Source organism: Thunnus thynnus, chromosome 2 (assembly GCF_963924715.1).
Source record: "Thunnus thynnus chromosome 2, fThuThy2.1, whole genome shotgun sequence".
Lineage (NCBI taxonomy): Eukaryota > Metazoa > Chordata > Actinopteri > Scombriformes > Scombridae > Thunnus > Thunnus thynnus.
In genome coordinates, this window is record NC_089518.1 from 29,308,331 (window position 1) to 29,325,073 (window position 16,743).

The window sequence follows — 16,743 nt, forward strand, 5'->3', positions numbered from 1 at the left end:
AAGTCAAATTTGTCCAGCGTGTGAACTCAGGGAAATTGAAAATCAGTATCATTTTTTTTTTACTGTTTGTTTAATGACATAAAGGATACAAGTGAGTTGCTGGACATGAACGACTCACAGCGACTGAAATGGTTGTCTGAAGAAAAGACCTTTAAATCGGCAACTTATTTGGTGAATGCATTGGAAGTTTGTTTTTTTCTGTTGGTGTTATAGATTTAGTGTGATTCATTTAGATTCATTTGTGACCAGCACAACTGGTCTAGACATCAAGGTTAAAAACCAGGCTAAATTTGTTTTGACACAAAAGTTTTTTAGATGTCTGGGTCATACATAACTGTTAACCTAAATATCTAAAAAACTTATTTTTGAAACAATTTTAGTCAGACTTTAAGTTAGATGTCCAAACGTCCTTTGTTCTGCAAATCACTAAATAAATGCATATGAACTGATGGGGATGTTTAGTACAGAAGGCCACACAGAACATACGCAAGCTGCAAAAACTGGCATTACTTCATTGTTGTTTTAAATAATCTTAATTTTAACTCATACATGCGCCCTGCAACCAGACTGACTCTTGGAAAACCTTCCTGTGAGCCAGACAGACACAATGCTCATAATTTCTATTATGATACCAACTCATTTCTAGCTGTTATAGCAGTTATGTACTGTATATCTGAACTGCTTTTAAACTGTCACCCTTCATGTTCTGCAGGTGGGATTTGATCCTCACCACCACATACGTGTCCCCGGCCTTCCTCCCAACCTGTCGGGCATTCCTGGTGGAAAACCGTACGTTTCCTCTCCTAGTTCTCAAAAGTTAAAAAAAAACTATTTATTCCAATTTTTCTGTGACATTTGCATTTTCATTTTTTCTCCTTTCATGTCAACCCCTCTTCTCTTGCCACCCCTTATCCCTCCACATGATGCTTTCCTCCGCTCCAGTGCCTACTCCTTTCATGTGAGCGCTGACGGACAAATGCAGCCCGTGCCTTTTCCTCCGGATGCACTGATCGGCCCCGGCATCCCGCGCCACGCACGGCAGATCAATACTCTCAGCCACGGGGAGGTGGTGTGTGCTGTCACCATCAGTAACCCGACGCGTCATGTCTACACCGGTGGCAAGGGTTGTGTCAAGGTGTGGGACATCAGTCACCCGGGCAACAAGACCCCTGTATCCCAGCTGGACTGCCTTGTGAGTGCACTGCGGTGACCTGTTCATTCATGACCGTACACTGTTACGTCATACATGGTTAAAATACTGCATGTTTTACACATAGTTACTGCTTACAGCAACTTTTTAATGACAGTAAACAATACTTCTGTGCTTGTCTGTCTCATCAGAACAGAGATAACTACATCCGTTCTTGTCGACTACTTCCGGACGGGCGGACTCTCATAGTCGGGGGCGAGGCGAGTACTTTGTCAATCTGGGATTTGGCTACACCGACTCCACGGATCAAAGCAGAACTAACTTCGTCAGCACCTGCGTGTTATGCTCTGGCCATCAGCCCCGACTCCAAGGTCTGCTTTTCCTGCTGCTCCGATGGAAACATAGCCGTCTGGGATCTTCACAACCAGACTCTGGTTAGGTATGGAGCTGGGCAGTGGGACTTGTGAAGGTTTGGTTATCACTGGACAGTAAAATTTCATACAAGTAAGGCACTGGATTTAGGATGTCTCAGCTGCTTCTGTCTCTTCATGTAATCCCACACTGACTAGATGATGTTGTGATCGGGGCTCTGTGGGGGGCATTTCATCTGTTGCAGGACTCTCTGTTCCTCTTGTCAATCAAAATAGTTCTTATGACTCTGGCTGTATGTTTGGGGTCATTGTCATGCTGTAGAATAAATTTGGGACCAATCAGACTGATCATATTGCATCATGGATAGGAATCTAAAGATCTAAAGTGCCTAAAACTTTTGCACAGAACAGAAAATCTGAAAAAATACAAAAAATCACTTCTGTATACATTAACTGTGTGTATCTTTGGCATTATAAATATTGTTTTATTACTGGATGTAATTAATGAGCCCCTCTTGGGTTTTTTTCATCCTCTCTTTGCTCATTATACAGTATAAGTTAGTTAATGTCCTTTGTTTGATTTCAACTCATGCAAACAAATAAAACCCTTGAAATTATGTAAACTGGCATACTGCTGAACTGCCTGAAATCAATATTATATTGCTATATTAGTATATATAATTTGATGTCATAAGATTTTTACATTTAGATAAAAATGTTGATATGGCATCCTCTGATTTGGTGAACACTGTCTATTGTTGGGTGAGGGTTTGTGTGACACTGTGTCTGTCTGCAGGCAGTTCCAAGGCCACACCGACGGAGCCAGCTGTATAGACATCTCTAACGATGGGACCAAGCTTTGGACTGGAGGTCTGGATAACACCGTCCGGTCCTGGGACCTGAGAGAGGGACGGCAGCTGCAGCAGCACGACTTCACCTCACAGGTAGTCACAGGCTGTCTATTAGAGCTGCAACAACACCCACAACTATCACAAGGTGTAATTTGCCATACTTTGCAATTGTTTGACATTGCATGTCTGGTAAATGTCTGTATAGATAATTGTCTACTAGTAGTTTGTATAGCTATAATATGGAATTTGTTCAGTTCATCCAGTAGTTTGCAGGTGTAAGTTGTGTGATCAAAAGGTTTGGTTTTGCATAGTTTTTTTTATTATTATTTGGTGGATAAAGTAGAATTCAGAAAATGATAAAAATTGCACATCATAGAAAAAGTCACAGCCATTTGCAGTTTGTGTGATTACGCTCTCAGGCTCTGTCATATTGCAGTAATTTACAAGCTCAGTTCAGAACATATAACCCACGATGGAGGCCAGGCTGAGCTGCGGTGTTCTAGTACCTTTAACACTAATAATACTGGCAGTTAGAATTGAGTTTTTTCAGGTAAAGAGAAGAGCAGCAATAATAGTCCATTACTGCAATTTTCCTGAAAAGACCCATTTCACAATCCCAGTGTGCACAGGAGGAGATGAGTGTGCTTTAAAGAGAGCTCAGAGAGAGCAGGAAAGACAGGGAGAGACATGGCAGATAGTTTGCTTATAACATTCAACAGTATCTCTCAAAACTGGTTTGGCAAAGAAAAAATACTTTTATGTTTACCAGGTTTATCAAGCTATCAGGTTCATGCCCAGTATCCTTTTTTTTTTTTTGGTCGTCATCATCTGGAAAGAATATTTTTGAGATTTGATTCAAAAATGAGAATTGACTAAATCATTCACCCACCTCATTTTCATGAAGTATAATTGCTTTCTCCAGCAGCGCTTCTGCCAGCGCTTGCAGGACTGTTGCAAACTTAATAAGATTTAAGAAACTGAAACAGCCATCTGTTTTGACAGATTAGTACATCAGGGACTGAAATGTTTATGGTGGTGTTGAAAAGCATACAGTGGGCTTTTGCCAACATTCATAGATATGTTAATATGGGTGCCCACCCCCACATACAAGCACAAAATCTCCATGCTCTGAAAAATCCCTACCCTGATATAAGAGATGATTATGTATAATACTTGCATGAACTAAGCGATAAGACTATCATTAAAAATGTGTCGGTTGGGTTTCACTGCAGATCTTCTCACTGGGATACTGTCCAACGGGCGAGTGGCTGGCAGTGGGGATGGAGAACAGTAACGTGGAGGTCCTACATGTCACCAAACCTGACAAGTACCAGCTCCACCTACATGAAAGCTGTGTGCTCTCACTCAGATTTGCCCACTGTGGTAAGAATTAATGAATCTACTAAGATGATTTTGTCTTAAAAAAATGTTCTTAACACTATTTTTTGAAAAGATCTTGAAGAAAGGAAATTACAGAATATCTTTGGGACATTAGCTTGTTTGTCAAATTTGCAATGAACTGATGAGAACTGTTTATGATACACTTTAACATTAATTATGTTGAATGATATTATTGCAGGATATATATATATGTATTCATATTGTTATAGGATTACAGTGCTACATGGAAACTCTTAAAAGACAGGTTCACATTTTTTCAAGTCTATCCTAAAACAATAGTCAGGTGCCCAAACGAACACTGATGCATGTTTTTCTTGCTGTATTAATTCCATACTGACCATTCATAATGCACTGTCAATGTGCGTGATAGGGAACAAAATCCACAGTCCCCCTTCTCTGCAAAAATGTATTTAAAAGCTTATTCAAAGCTAATATGATGCTTCATACATCCAAATGAGTCAAATCCAATCAATATCTTACAAAGTTACTGTCTTTTTAGAGCCAGAATGATCCTTCCACTGCAGCTGAACAGGAAAACACTGTCCGTCAAGACACAAAGAGGGAATTTTATACCAAAAAGACTAACTGTGGAAGCTATCCACTTTATTTGATTAAATCAGACATCTGAATCCTGATATTATCTTCAGATAAACTCTTAAATACATTTTTGTTCAAAACAAGGACTGGATTTTGGCCCCTATCTCTTACATGGTAAATACATTTGGAGGGGATCTTCTAATGATTACAGCAAGAAAAACCTGTTTCAATGTTCATTTGGGGCACCTGATTGTTGTTTTAAGACATACTAGAAAAACTGTGAACGTATCCTTTGATAATATGTGACTACATGCGGCAGGTTTGTGTTACGGACATTGTTTGCAGAGGAAGGTGCTATACAGCAAGAAATCATGCTGTACCAATCTATAGCAAATATAAATTCAAACCAGTAATTACTTTTTATTAGGGTTGGTTAAAACTGTTGAATAAAGCCGGTATCAAATAATGTAGTTTCAGTTAAACTGTTGGAGCAGCGGTCTGAATTATTGGCAGTAACAAATAGATTATTTTGGTGTTTGCATTGTAATCATTTAATTTATCTTGAAGTTACCAGTCTGTCAATACAGTACTGTATTGTGAATAATCAATAGATGGTTGGAAATAATCTCTGCACTAAAATGATTTTTGAGTGTTTTAGCTATAAAATACTGTTTAGTTATGAAACACAGCAATGCTGGCCACACTCAGGATTTGAGCAGTGTATTTTTGTATTTATCAATCTGGATAAATTCGCCCTCTACTGGTGAAAATGAGCAGCTGATGCTCAGTTGGAAATGCAGTGTTCAAGGATTTTTCCAAATTACTTGGTGAAAATGTTTCCAACCTCAGTATAAAGGTAGATATGAGGCACAACATCTTATTCCGCCTCTCAGCACCTGCTCACCCTTTTTTCACCTTTTTTTTTGCAGTTACTTCTTTGTCAGAGCTTTCTTCACTGAATGCTTCAATTTGTGACTGAGGGTTATCTGCTATATCTGAGTCACTGGGGCAGTTGAGGTGTGTTAAAAATTTGGGGCAAACGTTTGTTCTTGATGTGGCCTAATGTAGTTTGCCATCCTGTACAGGGAAGTGGTTTGTGAGCACAGGAAAAGACAATCTGCTCAACGCATGGAGAACCCCGTACGGAGCCAGCATATTCCAGGTAACTGTGGAAGAGCAAATTACATAAATTACATGCAGCAAAGAGGCCAGGGGGCTTAAAATATAGTGTCAAACCCACGATATTACAGGTTTTGTGGATCAATCATGTCAAGTCTTCTGTTCAACACCTCTCTGTTACACACATGGCTTTCATCCCGCTTGGCTTTTTCATGAGCCTCAAAAGCACTTTTTACATTTTCACACATCTTTTTATTCCCCTTACAGTCAAAGGAGTCATCTTCGGTGCTGAGCTGCGACATCTCCATAGATGATAAGTACATTGTGACTGGCTCAGGAGATAAGAAAGCGACTGTCTACGAGGTCATCTACTAACAGGGCTGGAGTCATAAAACAACAAGGCCATCTTCCCATCCAGGCACTCTGTGATGCCTCCATCCCTATGTACAATTTTTAATGTGTATAAAATGGATTTCGATGGAACAAACCAAACATTTTCTGGATCGTGACCGTTTGACTTCTTGGCTAGTCATGGATCAAAACCAAGCAGAACCAAGCACAGAGATTTTTTTTTTTTAATCAGTGTCTTTTTGTTGATGTGAGAAGAGTGAATGTCCATATGCACTAAGTCTGGAGTGGATGCTGTTGTTACAGCATTGCCCAAATAACATTCCCTCTATGTAACGCTTTTAAGCCTCTGATATACGTGCTTTTTACTAATGGGTATGCATAGACAAGCAGCATTATTGCTCCCATACTAGCCTATGTAGTCTAATCTGTATGTACCTGGATGCTTAAAGGGGACATAACATGCTTTTTGTGATTTTCTGTCATTTATATAGTGTTATGATGTAGGATGTTTATCTAAACATGGTCAAAGTTCCAAAACTTGAGGTGAACGTATGTAAAAATACCACCTTCAAGTCAAAAGCCAGCCTTCAACCTGCCCCAAACGCTTCGTTTGCGGAGTTACCTCTACTTCCCCATCTGACTGCTCTCAGATTGTTTGTGCGCGCCTGCAAACGGCAGTCCGTTGGTAGTCTTTGTCGCTAAGGTTGTTCCATGGGTTGTTGTTGCCTTGTTCATGGATCTGATTCGGGCTCAAATATGTACGGATGTATTTGAGAAATTGACATTTTGAGTGAAAAATGAGAAAAAAGTAGTGAAATCCTGCTACTACTGTTTGTTTACGGAGCTGATGGAAGTCTGCAAAGGGGCAGCTTCTGGGAGCTGACCAATCAGAACAGAGTGGGCTCATCGGGAGGAGGGCCTTAAAGAGACAGATGCTAAAATGGCCTGTTTCAGACAGAGGCTGAACTGAGGTACTGCATAAAGAGCCAGTATAGGATAAATAAGGAGTTTTTGAAACTGTAAGTCATGAAAAGATGTACCAGCAGATGCCCAAAACATAAATTTAGACTTGGAAATGTGCATGTTATGTCCTCTTTAAAAAATACATCAGGGCAAAATCAATCCCGGCTCATACCAGAATATCTTCCTCGAGAACTGTGGAATTTTTACAACATAAATATAAATAAAAATGGTGAAGACGTGCACATCCAACACGGGGATATGTGGGGGGTAGCCATCATGCACATGCAAACACGTAGTTCAAAGCAAATATATCAGAGGCTTTATTAAAAAACAACCACCTGTGGACATTTGCATAAAATTGGCATCTTTTTGCATTTTGATTGCACTCCTGAGGCAATATTGTGGTTTTTTTCATATATAAGTTCTCGTTCTTGCCTTCATGCACTATATGTTTATACCTCATACCAAATTTGCCTTTTTTTATTATAATAGTTCATTCATTTTTTGTTTGTTTGGGGCCAATTGTGTAAAAAAATCTGCCTTCCACGTATGAAAAAATTATCACTGTTTCTTTTCATATCAAATTCATGCTGAGTATAGTGGTACTTTCTGTGGATGGTTGCTCATACAGTACCAGCCTATCTACAAATGGCATTACCATCTCATGTCAATACACCTTGACATAGTGATAGTAATGACAATTAGCTCAATTGGCATTGTTCTTAAAGGAATAGTGTGACTTTCTGGGAAATGTGCATATTTGTTTTCTTGCCTAGAGTTAGAAGAGAACCTGTCTGCTAGAAATTACATTTATATACTACTAAATTGTTTTCCCAATTATGTTGCATTGGGGCAACGTAATAGCTGCCTGGATAATGTTCACAGGCAACGTTTTTTCAAACACATTAAGCTTTACAAGGATATATCTCTCTGAAGTTGGAGATAGGAGGTTGGTGTGGATGGTGAGTGTAGAAGACACAGGACTGTGACACCAGAAATGGGTTCACATCCCGAGTTCCACATGCAGTTATGTTTAGGCAACAAAAGCACTTTGATTAGTGAAAGATTGTCGTTTTCATTAGTCACTGTGGAGTTTTTTCTTCATCAAGACCATCTTTCCCTAACCTTAACCAAGTGCTGCCAGTGCCTAAACATAACCATAAAATGTTTAATATTGCTATAGTTACTACTACAAGTACTTCAAGATCAGATATTTAGCTCGGGAAAAAAAAGAACTACGTTATCACTTAACATTTCACTCACACTGTATGTTCAGTATCAACATTAATTAACAACATTTTCTCATTATGATGAGAGAAAATGTAATTCAGCCAGCATTACATTTCTAGCAAAACAGACAGTATTTGCTGTTGCAATTTAGTAATATATGAACATAATTTCTAGCTGACAGAGTTGGAAGAGAAGGAAGCTAGAGACAGTTAGCTTAGCTTGGATTGGATGCAGGGGGACACACGCCTTGTAAAATGGCAAATTGACATTTGTTCACTTTTTTGTTCCCATTGAACTATTCCTTTAAATGCAAATTGTGCCTATTACCTCCAATATTTACTTTCTATCTACGTGCTTCATAATTGTTTTTATCTATTTTCGTCATCTGCTCTCAAAATTCAACTTCTGAGTAAGATGTGAGCTCAGTCTGTGTGTGTGTGTGTGTGTGTGTGTGTGTTTCTACCCTGTACGCGTTTAACAAACTAACAAGATTGCCCTCAGTGCCCTCACTACTGACTGACCTTTGCACTTGGTTCTGCCCCTTCAGCTCAGACTCCACTGGATGCTCACTGGATTTTCTCTGGCAGATAACAGTAAAACTGTTCAATTGGTGTTGGGAGGTCAACCAGCCCTCCATTTCCTGCCTGGATTTTCTGTTTGGACCTTTTGACATTTCTCTAAAAAAAACAAGTGGTCAGCGATATGTTCGTGATTTCTCTTGGATTTACTTCTGTTGGCTTGTAGAAATAACACAGTGCCTTTATGCCGCTACGCTTCTGACTTCATTTCGTCCTGCTGAGTGTTCAACTACACAGAGAGCTGAAACGTGACAGACTCTTGTCTTGGAATGATTTTAGAAATGAAAACTGTTTTTCAGTGTTCACATCTTGCAGCATTTGAGGACGGATTTCATTTGAAAGATTAATTATCAGCAGATTAATATAGACTGTAACCCACATTATCCAGACCTGTTTTTTATCCATTATCTGTTGTCCACTTTAACATGCTATAATCTGAACCAAACTTCTTTGTTTTGCCTGCTTTGCTGAAAACATGCACGTGAAACACAATACCATGGCTACCGCTGTTTGTTTTTGATAGCTGCATTGTGCCATTTAAGAGTTGTTATTCTTTGCTTTACTTTTCTTTCTGCTTTCAAACTTGGCTCTTGTTGCGTTTCTGCTACATAGCTACATGCCCAAATGACACTCATCCACAGGAAGACACACAGTAAAACACTACCGTGCACATCTTATGGATCCCACAGAAGGTATTGGCAGAGATGTCCTTCACTCTTAAATTCTTAACGTAACTATAACCACCCTCACCTAATGCCAACCTTCCAAGCCATTTAAACATGTAACTATATCTGGAGGCTCATAACTACTTTGAATGTTAAGCCTGAAGCCAACTTTCTGGTTAACCTTCCCATAACACTCATGGGATCCATAATTTTGCAACACTGAAAGGTAAATCTCAGACCAACTGAATGATTTAGAAATGTAACAACAGAACTGTAAATGGACAGAGACTGATTAACAAAATATAAGGTGTATTAATCCCAGAAGCTGCATATTATAGCGTTAACTTTCAGTTTTAGGGCCCCTGAGCACAAAAATACATCCTCAGCCTGCAAACGGAGAAGGAAAAGAAGGCAGAAATGAACAGAGGGAGGTTTGTATGTACAGTAATGATTACTACTGTACTATAATCACGAGTTGTCCTGTAACAATGAGGTGATATAGCCTGTAGCCTATTTCAGTGACTTTAATGCAGTACTTTCTTATTTTACCTTTCACAGTAGCACCTTCTCTCAATAATGACTGCCTTATAAAAGATTAAATGATTGAACAAACATGGCAAAAAATTTGTTTAATGGTTTCCTGGATTACACTTAAACTTAAAACGGATGAAGCGAGCGGTGCTGCCTGACATAGACGTACCTATGCTTAAATAACTTAAATATTAATATTGAGATCTGAACAAATCAGTTTGTGCCATCCTGGGAAACATACAGGTATAACTCCTCTCTAAGTTTTTGAGCACCTCTTAAAGCAGAAAAACAATGTACATTAGATCAATTTTTTGAGTAAGTTTGATACTGTATTGCACTGGAAAGAGAAGTTTTTTTCTAACTAAATGCCAAGAGAACCTGACTTTTTATTATTTTCTTGAATATTAATCGTTCTTTGCAAGTGTGGTACGAGCAGATCTCTGTTGAAGTAATGCTGAAGTTGTTGTGGCACATTAATTTTTATCAGTTTAATGGGACATGACACATATGTCACAATATGTACAAATATGTATGTGACAGGATTGAAGAAACTACTGATACTAACTGCACTGGTGTGAATGAATAGGCTCATTTTGTAGTTCAGCCACCTCTGAAGAGAAAAAGTGAGAAGGAGAAAAAGAATATACTAGTATGACTGATATTTATGGGATTTTTTTGACAGCCGCGCACAGTGATATTGTGCATTCTGAAGGACCGGTCATGATAGTGTTTCGTTTTTTACCGTGTTTGCCTGATCCTGTGTTTTCTTTTTAAATCTGAAACATTTCTGTGTTTGCTGCCGTCAGCTACGCTTTGAAATTAAAATGACGATCCATTCACCTTGCTGTCACTGACTGCTCAGCTGTGCTTTGTGCTCTTGAATGAGTCAAAATCTGGTGGCACCTTTTGTACTGTATCAGATACTGTGCAAGGGAAAAAATTTAAAATACACTTTGGTTATAGTCGTGCTAATGTCAAAAGTCAAACCTGAATGTTACCCGTCTCATCTGATTGCTACAAGTTAGCTGGCTAACGTGACCTGATACAGAAAGGATGTTATAAACAACGATGTGTAGAGCATTTAGCTTGACTGAACTCATGAAGGTATTATGAATTTACTGTAAACATGTAATAATTCAAGCTTACAGTGGAAAGAAACTTCCTGTTGCTAGTTGAGCTTTTTTTTCTCTTCAATACAAAATGCCTTTGCTCTCTTTTTTCTAGTCTGTGGTTGATTTTATTAAATTATTGTGTGGAATATTTGGTGTGAGGCTTGTTCATTGTTCCATCTCATGTCATATTTTCATTATTTAGTTAATAATGCAATTAATTATAATGAAGATACTCAAATAAACCAAACAGTATTTGCATAAAGACTACACAATGAGAGAAAGTGGCAAGGTTCTTGCATAAATTTATGGTGGCTGCAATATTACAAAGTTCTGCAACAATGCTGAAAAATATTTTGTTTGGAAGTATCTTTTGACTCCTCTCTACCTGCCCAGCTGAAGAAAGTGACCTTGTCTCTCCTCCATGGTGTTACAGTGTGCATTAAAGAGGAATTTTCTGTATCTTTGAAGATTATCCATGGCATTTGATAGCAGAGATGAAAAATGGGCAAGTGTGGGTGAGATGGACTTAAGACACAGGTTTACCTACAGTCAGCAGTAGCAAATTCAGTCCTTTCTGCAGAATGATATTAAACGTTCATGACAGAACACTTGACTTATCCAATGTTCTTTACATATTTCAGCCCTCATTTCACTCCTCTGTGTATTACAACCTGTTAATGGACTCATTATCAACCTGCCTCTTTTCTATGTGCGCTCAGAGCATTAATATTCTAATATTCTCCTTAACAACCTAATGCTATTGCACCAGTACACTGGACAGACCTGCAGTCAGCCACAGCAGGCATTAATTTAGCATTTAAGGTTATTCCATTGAGCTCTGGCTCTTCATGTCTCTTCAATATACTCTGCCCTTGAAAAAAAAAACTCCCAGCAAAACAACCAGAACAATAGCTTTTAGTTTGTCCTTTGGTTTTTTGTTACTTTATGGCCCCTTGACTAAATACTAAATCTACTGAAACACTCTTCTCTTGCCTACTCTAACCTACTTTTGAACTTCTAAACCTGCAATCTGCCTCTGAATCCTTCCTTTGCCCAAACAGAGTCGATACTTGACTGAATCAACAGGCCACATACAGTATCCACAGTATCTGTATCCACACATGTAGAGATAGAATACAGTGAGTAGTACCAGTAGTGGATGATATTAATAACACAATAATTATTGCTATAAATCCTCTGTGTCCTCTTGAAAGTATAGTGTGACAAACTTTTTTGCCAGAAAAGCTCTAGTTTTTGACTCGTGGTGTGTGGCAGGCATACTCCACATCCATATTAAGTGAGAAGGGAAACAAGGGTTTCAAGTGTTTTAGTGTGGCATTTTAGTGCAAGCTGACAGGTCAGTGCTAGTCTCTGTCTAACCTCCCATTGTGAACGTGCTGTGTTCATGTAGAGCACAGCGCCGGACTGTTGAAGTGGATTAAGTGATCTAAGTGAGGGCTGTGGAGGAGGACGCTCCACCATTACAGTGAATGATACTCCTGTTACAGCTCTCCAACTAGCACTTCAAACAGCCAAAAGTGGGAGAGAAGGAGGAAAGGTGGGGATGCAATGTGGGAATGAGCCACCCTACTTCAGCATTTTATATTAAGAGCTCTTGCAGGTTGCAAATTGCCCACTTTCCTGACAGACATAGAAGTTGGATTAAACAAACAGGCCACACAATAGCAAGACAGTGTTTAATAGTTTGCACATGTTGCGTCATGTTGTGGTACAATTGGCTCATAAAGCTCCAAGGATACCATTATTTTTGCTTCACAGAGACTTCACACTTGGATGTTAAAATTATGCTAGTTCACAGCCACCATTGTCATATTTATTGTCCTTTTACAGACCCTCATGTCCACATTGGGGACCCAACAGTCTGCTGGTGGTATGTTTGTAAAGTACCACTTTACAGAACCATTACAATACTCTACTAACTTCAAAGCACTGTCAGAATTGCTCTTAATTAATTCACTGCTTCGGCACACTCAGGAAGCTCTTGGACTCTGGGTGCAACAGAGTGAATATTTTCATTGCAGGAAGTTAAGAAGACTAGCGGGTCTGTGAGGCTGCAGGCTTAGGAATAGCACAGCAGTGTTTTTGCGCTAAATGCTTACGTCAGCAAGATGACATGCTCAAAATGAAAATACTAATGCTCATGTTTGGCAGATATAATGTTTGCAATCTTAGTGGCATGCTAATGCTTGCTAATTAGCTCACATAGCAGGCTACAACTGATAGGAAAAAGTAGTTTTGCAGGTACTGTATTCTATTAGTTTTGTAAGTATTGGACAAACTAAAAATTTGAACTGATGATGGTGCTATATGGAAAGTCAGGGGATCTCCAAAGTTGTTCCAATTCATCCTGAGGGGGGCATCTGTACCAAGACAAGACATGACAATTCATTCAATAGATGTCATATTTCACTAAAAACTAAAGATGTCAACCTCATGGTGGCGCTAGCGGAAGAGTCAGGGGATTACCAAGTCATTAGGATCCATCCTGTGGGCATCATGAATATTTGTACAAAATCTCATGTCCATCAAAAGGTATTTTAAATCTCCCTTCACTCAAAAATGCTTTTTGTTACTTCAGTTGGATGTTTGAGCTCCACTGTGCAGAATGATGTATGTATGTGCTCTAGAAGGCTGTTTTCAATGGTAAGTTTTCTCTGTGCACACCTTAAATCTGAGTTTAAGGGGCGGCCTATGAGCATGATTTGTGTCACCACAACTAGTTTGGAGCCAATCAAGGGCCAGATGTGGTAACTTGATCCCTCCAGTGCATATACACTTAGATTGGACTTTTCAGGGAAGTGGGAGACATCCAACATATTTTCATAAATTCTTGATTTTTCAAGCAGTAGGCTGCAGTAGCAGTAGGTCATTTTAAGGACTGGTGACATGCTAACTAAACATTATTTTGTGGAAAAAACATGCCAGACACAATTTATTATTGCAAGCAGAGGATTTTATTGTCTTAAAATATGTCTAGAGAGGATCTTTGAGTCTGGACCACAGTAGTGGACTAACTGACAAACTGCAGATAATCACCCAAACACCAAATACCAGCTGACTTGGCACCTTCAACCAAAGAGGAACCAATAATCTAAAATAAAACATTTTAGATACTACTTCATCACCAATTAAAACACATTTTTTTTGTCCATTTTAGCAGAACATTCTTGCCCTCCTATGACCACTCTATAAAAGTGGTCTTTCTTCTTCTACAGCACCAGGCATAGTTGCTAGGAGATTTCTTTTAAGGAAACCTCAACACCTGGTAACAGGAATGGGGAGGTAAGTGAACAACATCATTCCTTTCCAGTGTCTGCTGTGCTTTGATCATAAAACCTCAGCTGAACATACAATCACTGGTCATGCTTTTGATGGGATACACAAAATCCCCGGAGACAAGACGCTGCTGTGTATCTCCTGTCTGTTATTCTCTTGAAGATGCTGCACAAAAGAGACAATTACCTCCGGAAATGCCAGGATTTTTTCCACTTAAATAATGAACATGGATGCGTCTATCATCTATCTATCATAATAACTGGCCTTTATACTCTATTAGCACATGACAGACAACTTTATATGCCCTGCAGGCACAAGACATTACCTTATAACTCATGATCAGAGAAACCTCTGCTTTAACATCATAATAGAGTAATAGAAACCTGAGGCTAATATGCTCCAACCACACAGAGGACCAGCAAATAAACAAACAACTAACAAGCAAGACAATAAGGTTATAAGGTGAGGTCTTGTCACCATGCTAGCATTTCTGTCCACCTATTCACATTAATGCACGCTAGGATGAAGGTCTGTCCCCACCAAAAATATAAAAGAAACAATGTTCCCAGTGCAGCAGAAATGTGTCTTACTGCACTGGAAGATGTGACTTCCATAAAAGGAAATTCATGTGAATGTAGAATTTTTTCCTTTGGTATTTGGAAGACCAGGTATGCTATGTATTCAGGTTGTACTTTAGTGTATTTTTAATGAGATTATATCACAGTTATGAGGCTCATAGTATCCTCTTTTAAGGCCTTGTATTGCTTTTAAACTCACACAAATGTGTCCTTGTCATATCTGACTTACTAATTTTCACCCCCTTCCATTTTTCACCTCGTCAGTCCCATCACATCTGTGAAAAAGATTGGATCAGGGTACAGGGAGCGCGTCCATCAGCTTATCTGGTGGAGTAAATTTGACGGTGATCCTGTAATGAGATGAAAGATTTGTAAGGAGCTTTATACTTTCAAGCGATTCAAAGGGACATTTCTCGCAACAACTGATGCTGCTAACAATTTCCTGCCCTGTTACAGGGTGGACTGATGATTAATTCATGTCTCTGCCGTCTTAACGAGGTTGTGCCCGTTAGTGGGCGGGAGGGGGGTGCACTCTGCAGCGCTTTGATATCCTACATTCAAGGCTGTGTCACAGATTAATGACTTCTTTGAGCTGTGAAACGAGCATCATTATCTCTTTCTAAAAAGGGAAGGATGAGAGATTTCAGCTCAGCTTGTATTAAGACAGGAGAGGAATCAGTCACCGTGTGTGTATGTGTGTATATGTGTGTGTGTGTGTGTGTGTAAGAGAGAGTGTGTGTGTCTGTATGACTGAGAGTGAGTGACACTTGAACATTTTATTGCTCAGCAACCTGCATCTGAGAAAAAAGTCTGAAGAAGATTTTTCTGTGCACATTTCAACCCAAACCAGCTATGAATGTTTGTTAATATGGATATTGTGCTTTTTTTTTAAATTTAGTCAAAGAGGCACTCCTCTGGCACTCCCATAAAGTTAGGGGACTTGTGAGAGACATGTAAAGATAACATCATCAGGCTTATTTTCTCAGACTTCAGATATCACCCTCTAGACCCTCGAAAGACACGTTTTTGTTTCTGAGTTTTGGTGTGGATACTAAAATTCTACCTTTTATGATTCCTTAATTTGAGAAATATAGATATGTTTTTTTTTACAAACCTTTTTTTAATTGAAAAAGTTCTAAAATTCCTCTTTCCTCTTGAAACGAAAAAACTGGCTGTCCTTAACCATCATTAGTTTGAACTGTGGATATGATATGTAAGTTTCCTTTGTCTGATAGTTTAAGATGCATTGTTAGCTTTGGTAACTTGTGATTCATTATTGACTGTAAGTGTCAGTAGTGGTTAAGTTATCATTTCATTAGTATGTTTAGACAATACTTGTGTTTGAAGTTAGACTATCTTTGTTGGATTATCAATATATTGGAATTAGGAAGTATGATGTCTAGATTAATTTTTTATGTTATCCTTTTCTTCCATTGTCATACAAACCAGTTTAAACTATTCCTTATTTAAAAAAGGGACTGGAAACCCTTGGCCTTTGCTCATATGTCCTAACAGACAAGGCATTTAGTTGATTTGTATAGGATATCAGTAGTCAGTCTAAAGATTTTTACACTTATGCTGAATAAAATGGACTGCTGGGCAACAGTTTTGAGGTCAGCTGGGGTGAAATTGCTATTGCTGTCAGAGTACAGCCATACAGCCAATAACACCATATCACATCTTTGTTGCCATATATGATCAAACCAAAAGTTTCAAGAGAGAAATACATAAAACAATTGAAAATGTGAGATTATATTTTACAAAATTCTTTGCTTGATACCATGATTTTCCATATGTTTCATGACTAAAGGGACAATCTTTCTTTCTTTTTCATCAAACCTATGTGTGCTAGTCAACCACTTTCCTGCACTCCACTCCCTGTCATGAAAATATTTTATTTAAATTTTTTTTTTCCACTTTTAAGAGGCTTTTCATGCCTCTACATCTATTCTGTCTCTTCACAGCTGCAGCAGTGAGAAGGGTTCAAGGGTCGTGGCAAAGTAGAGCGA

At 38.8% G+C, this 16,743-nt stretch overlaps 1 protein-coding gene across 3 annotated transcripts in view; it reads left to right on the top strand.

Moving 5' to 3' along the window:
* Window positions 1-11,005, top strand: part of LOC137200466 (transducin-like enhancer protein 4) — a 41,272-nt gene extending 30,267 nt beyond the window's left edge. For all 3 annotated transcript variants that reach the window (XM_067615324.1, XM_067615333.1, XM_067615342.1), the window contains exons 14-20: window positions 713-789; window positions 943-1,192; window positions 1,342-1,589; window positions 2,318-2,465; window positions 3,605-3,755; window positions 5,396-5,472; window positions 5,697-11,005. In XM_067615324.1, the coding sequence (XP_067471425.1) occupies window positions 713-789; window positions 943-1,192; window positions 1,342-1,589; window positions 2,318-2,465; window positions 3,605-3,755; window positions 5,396-5,472; window positions 5,697-5,804 (1,059 nt within the window). In that variant the 3' untranslated portion in view covers window positions 5,805-11,005. The remainder of the gene's footprint in view (window positions 1-712; window positions 790-942; window positions 1,193-1,341; window positions 1,590-2,317; window positions 2,466-3,604; window positions 3,756-5,395; window positions 5,473-5,696) is intronic.
* Window positions 11,006-16,743: the final 5,738 nt, after the last annotated feature.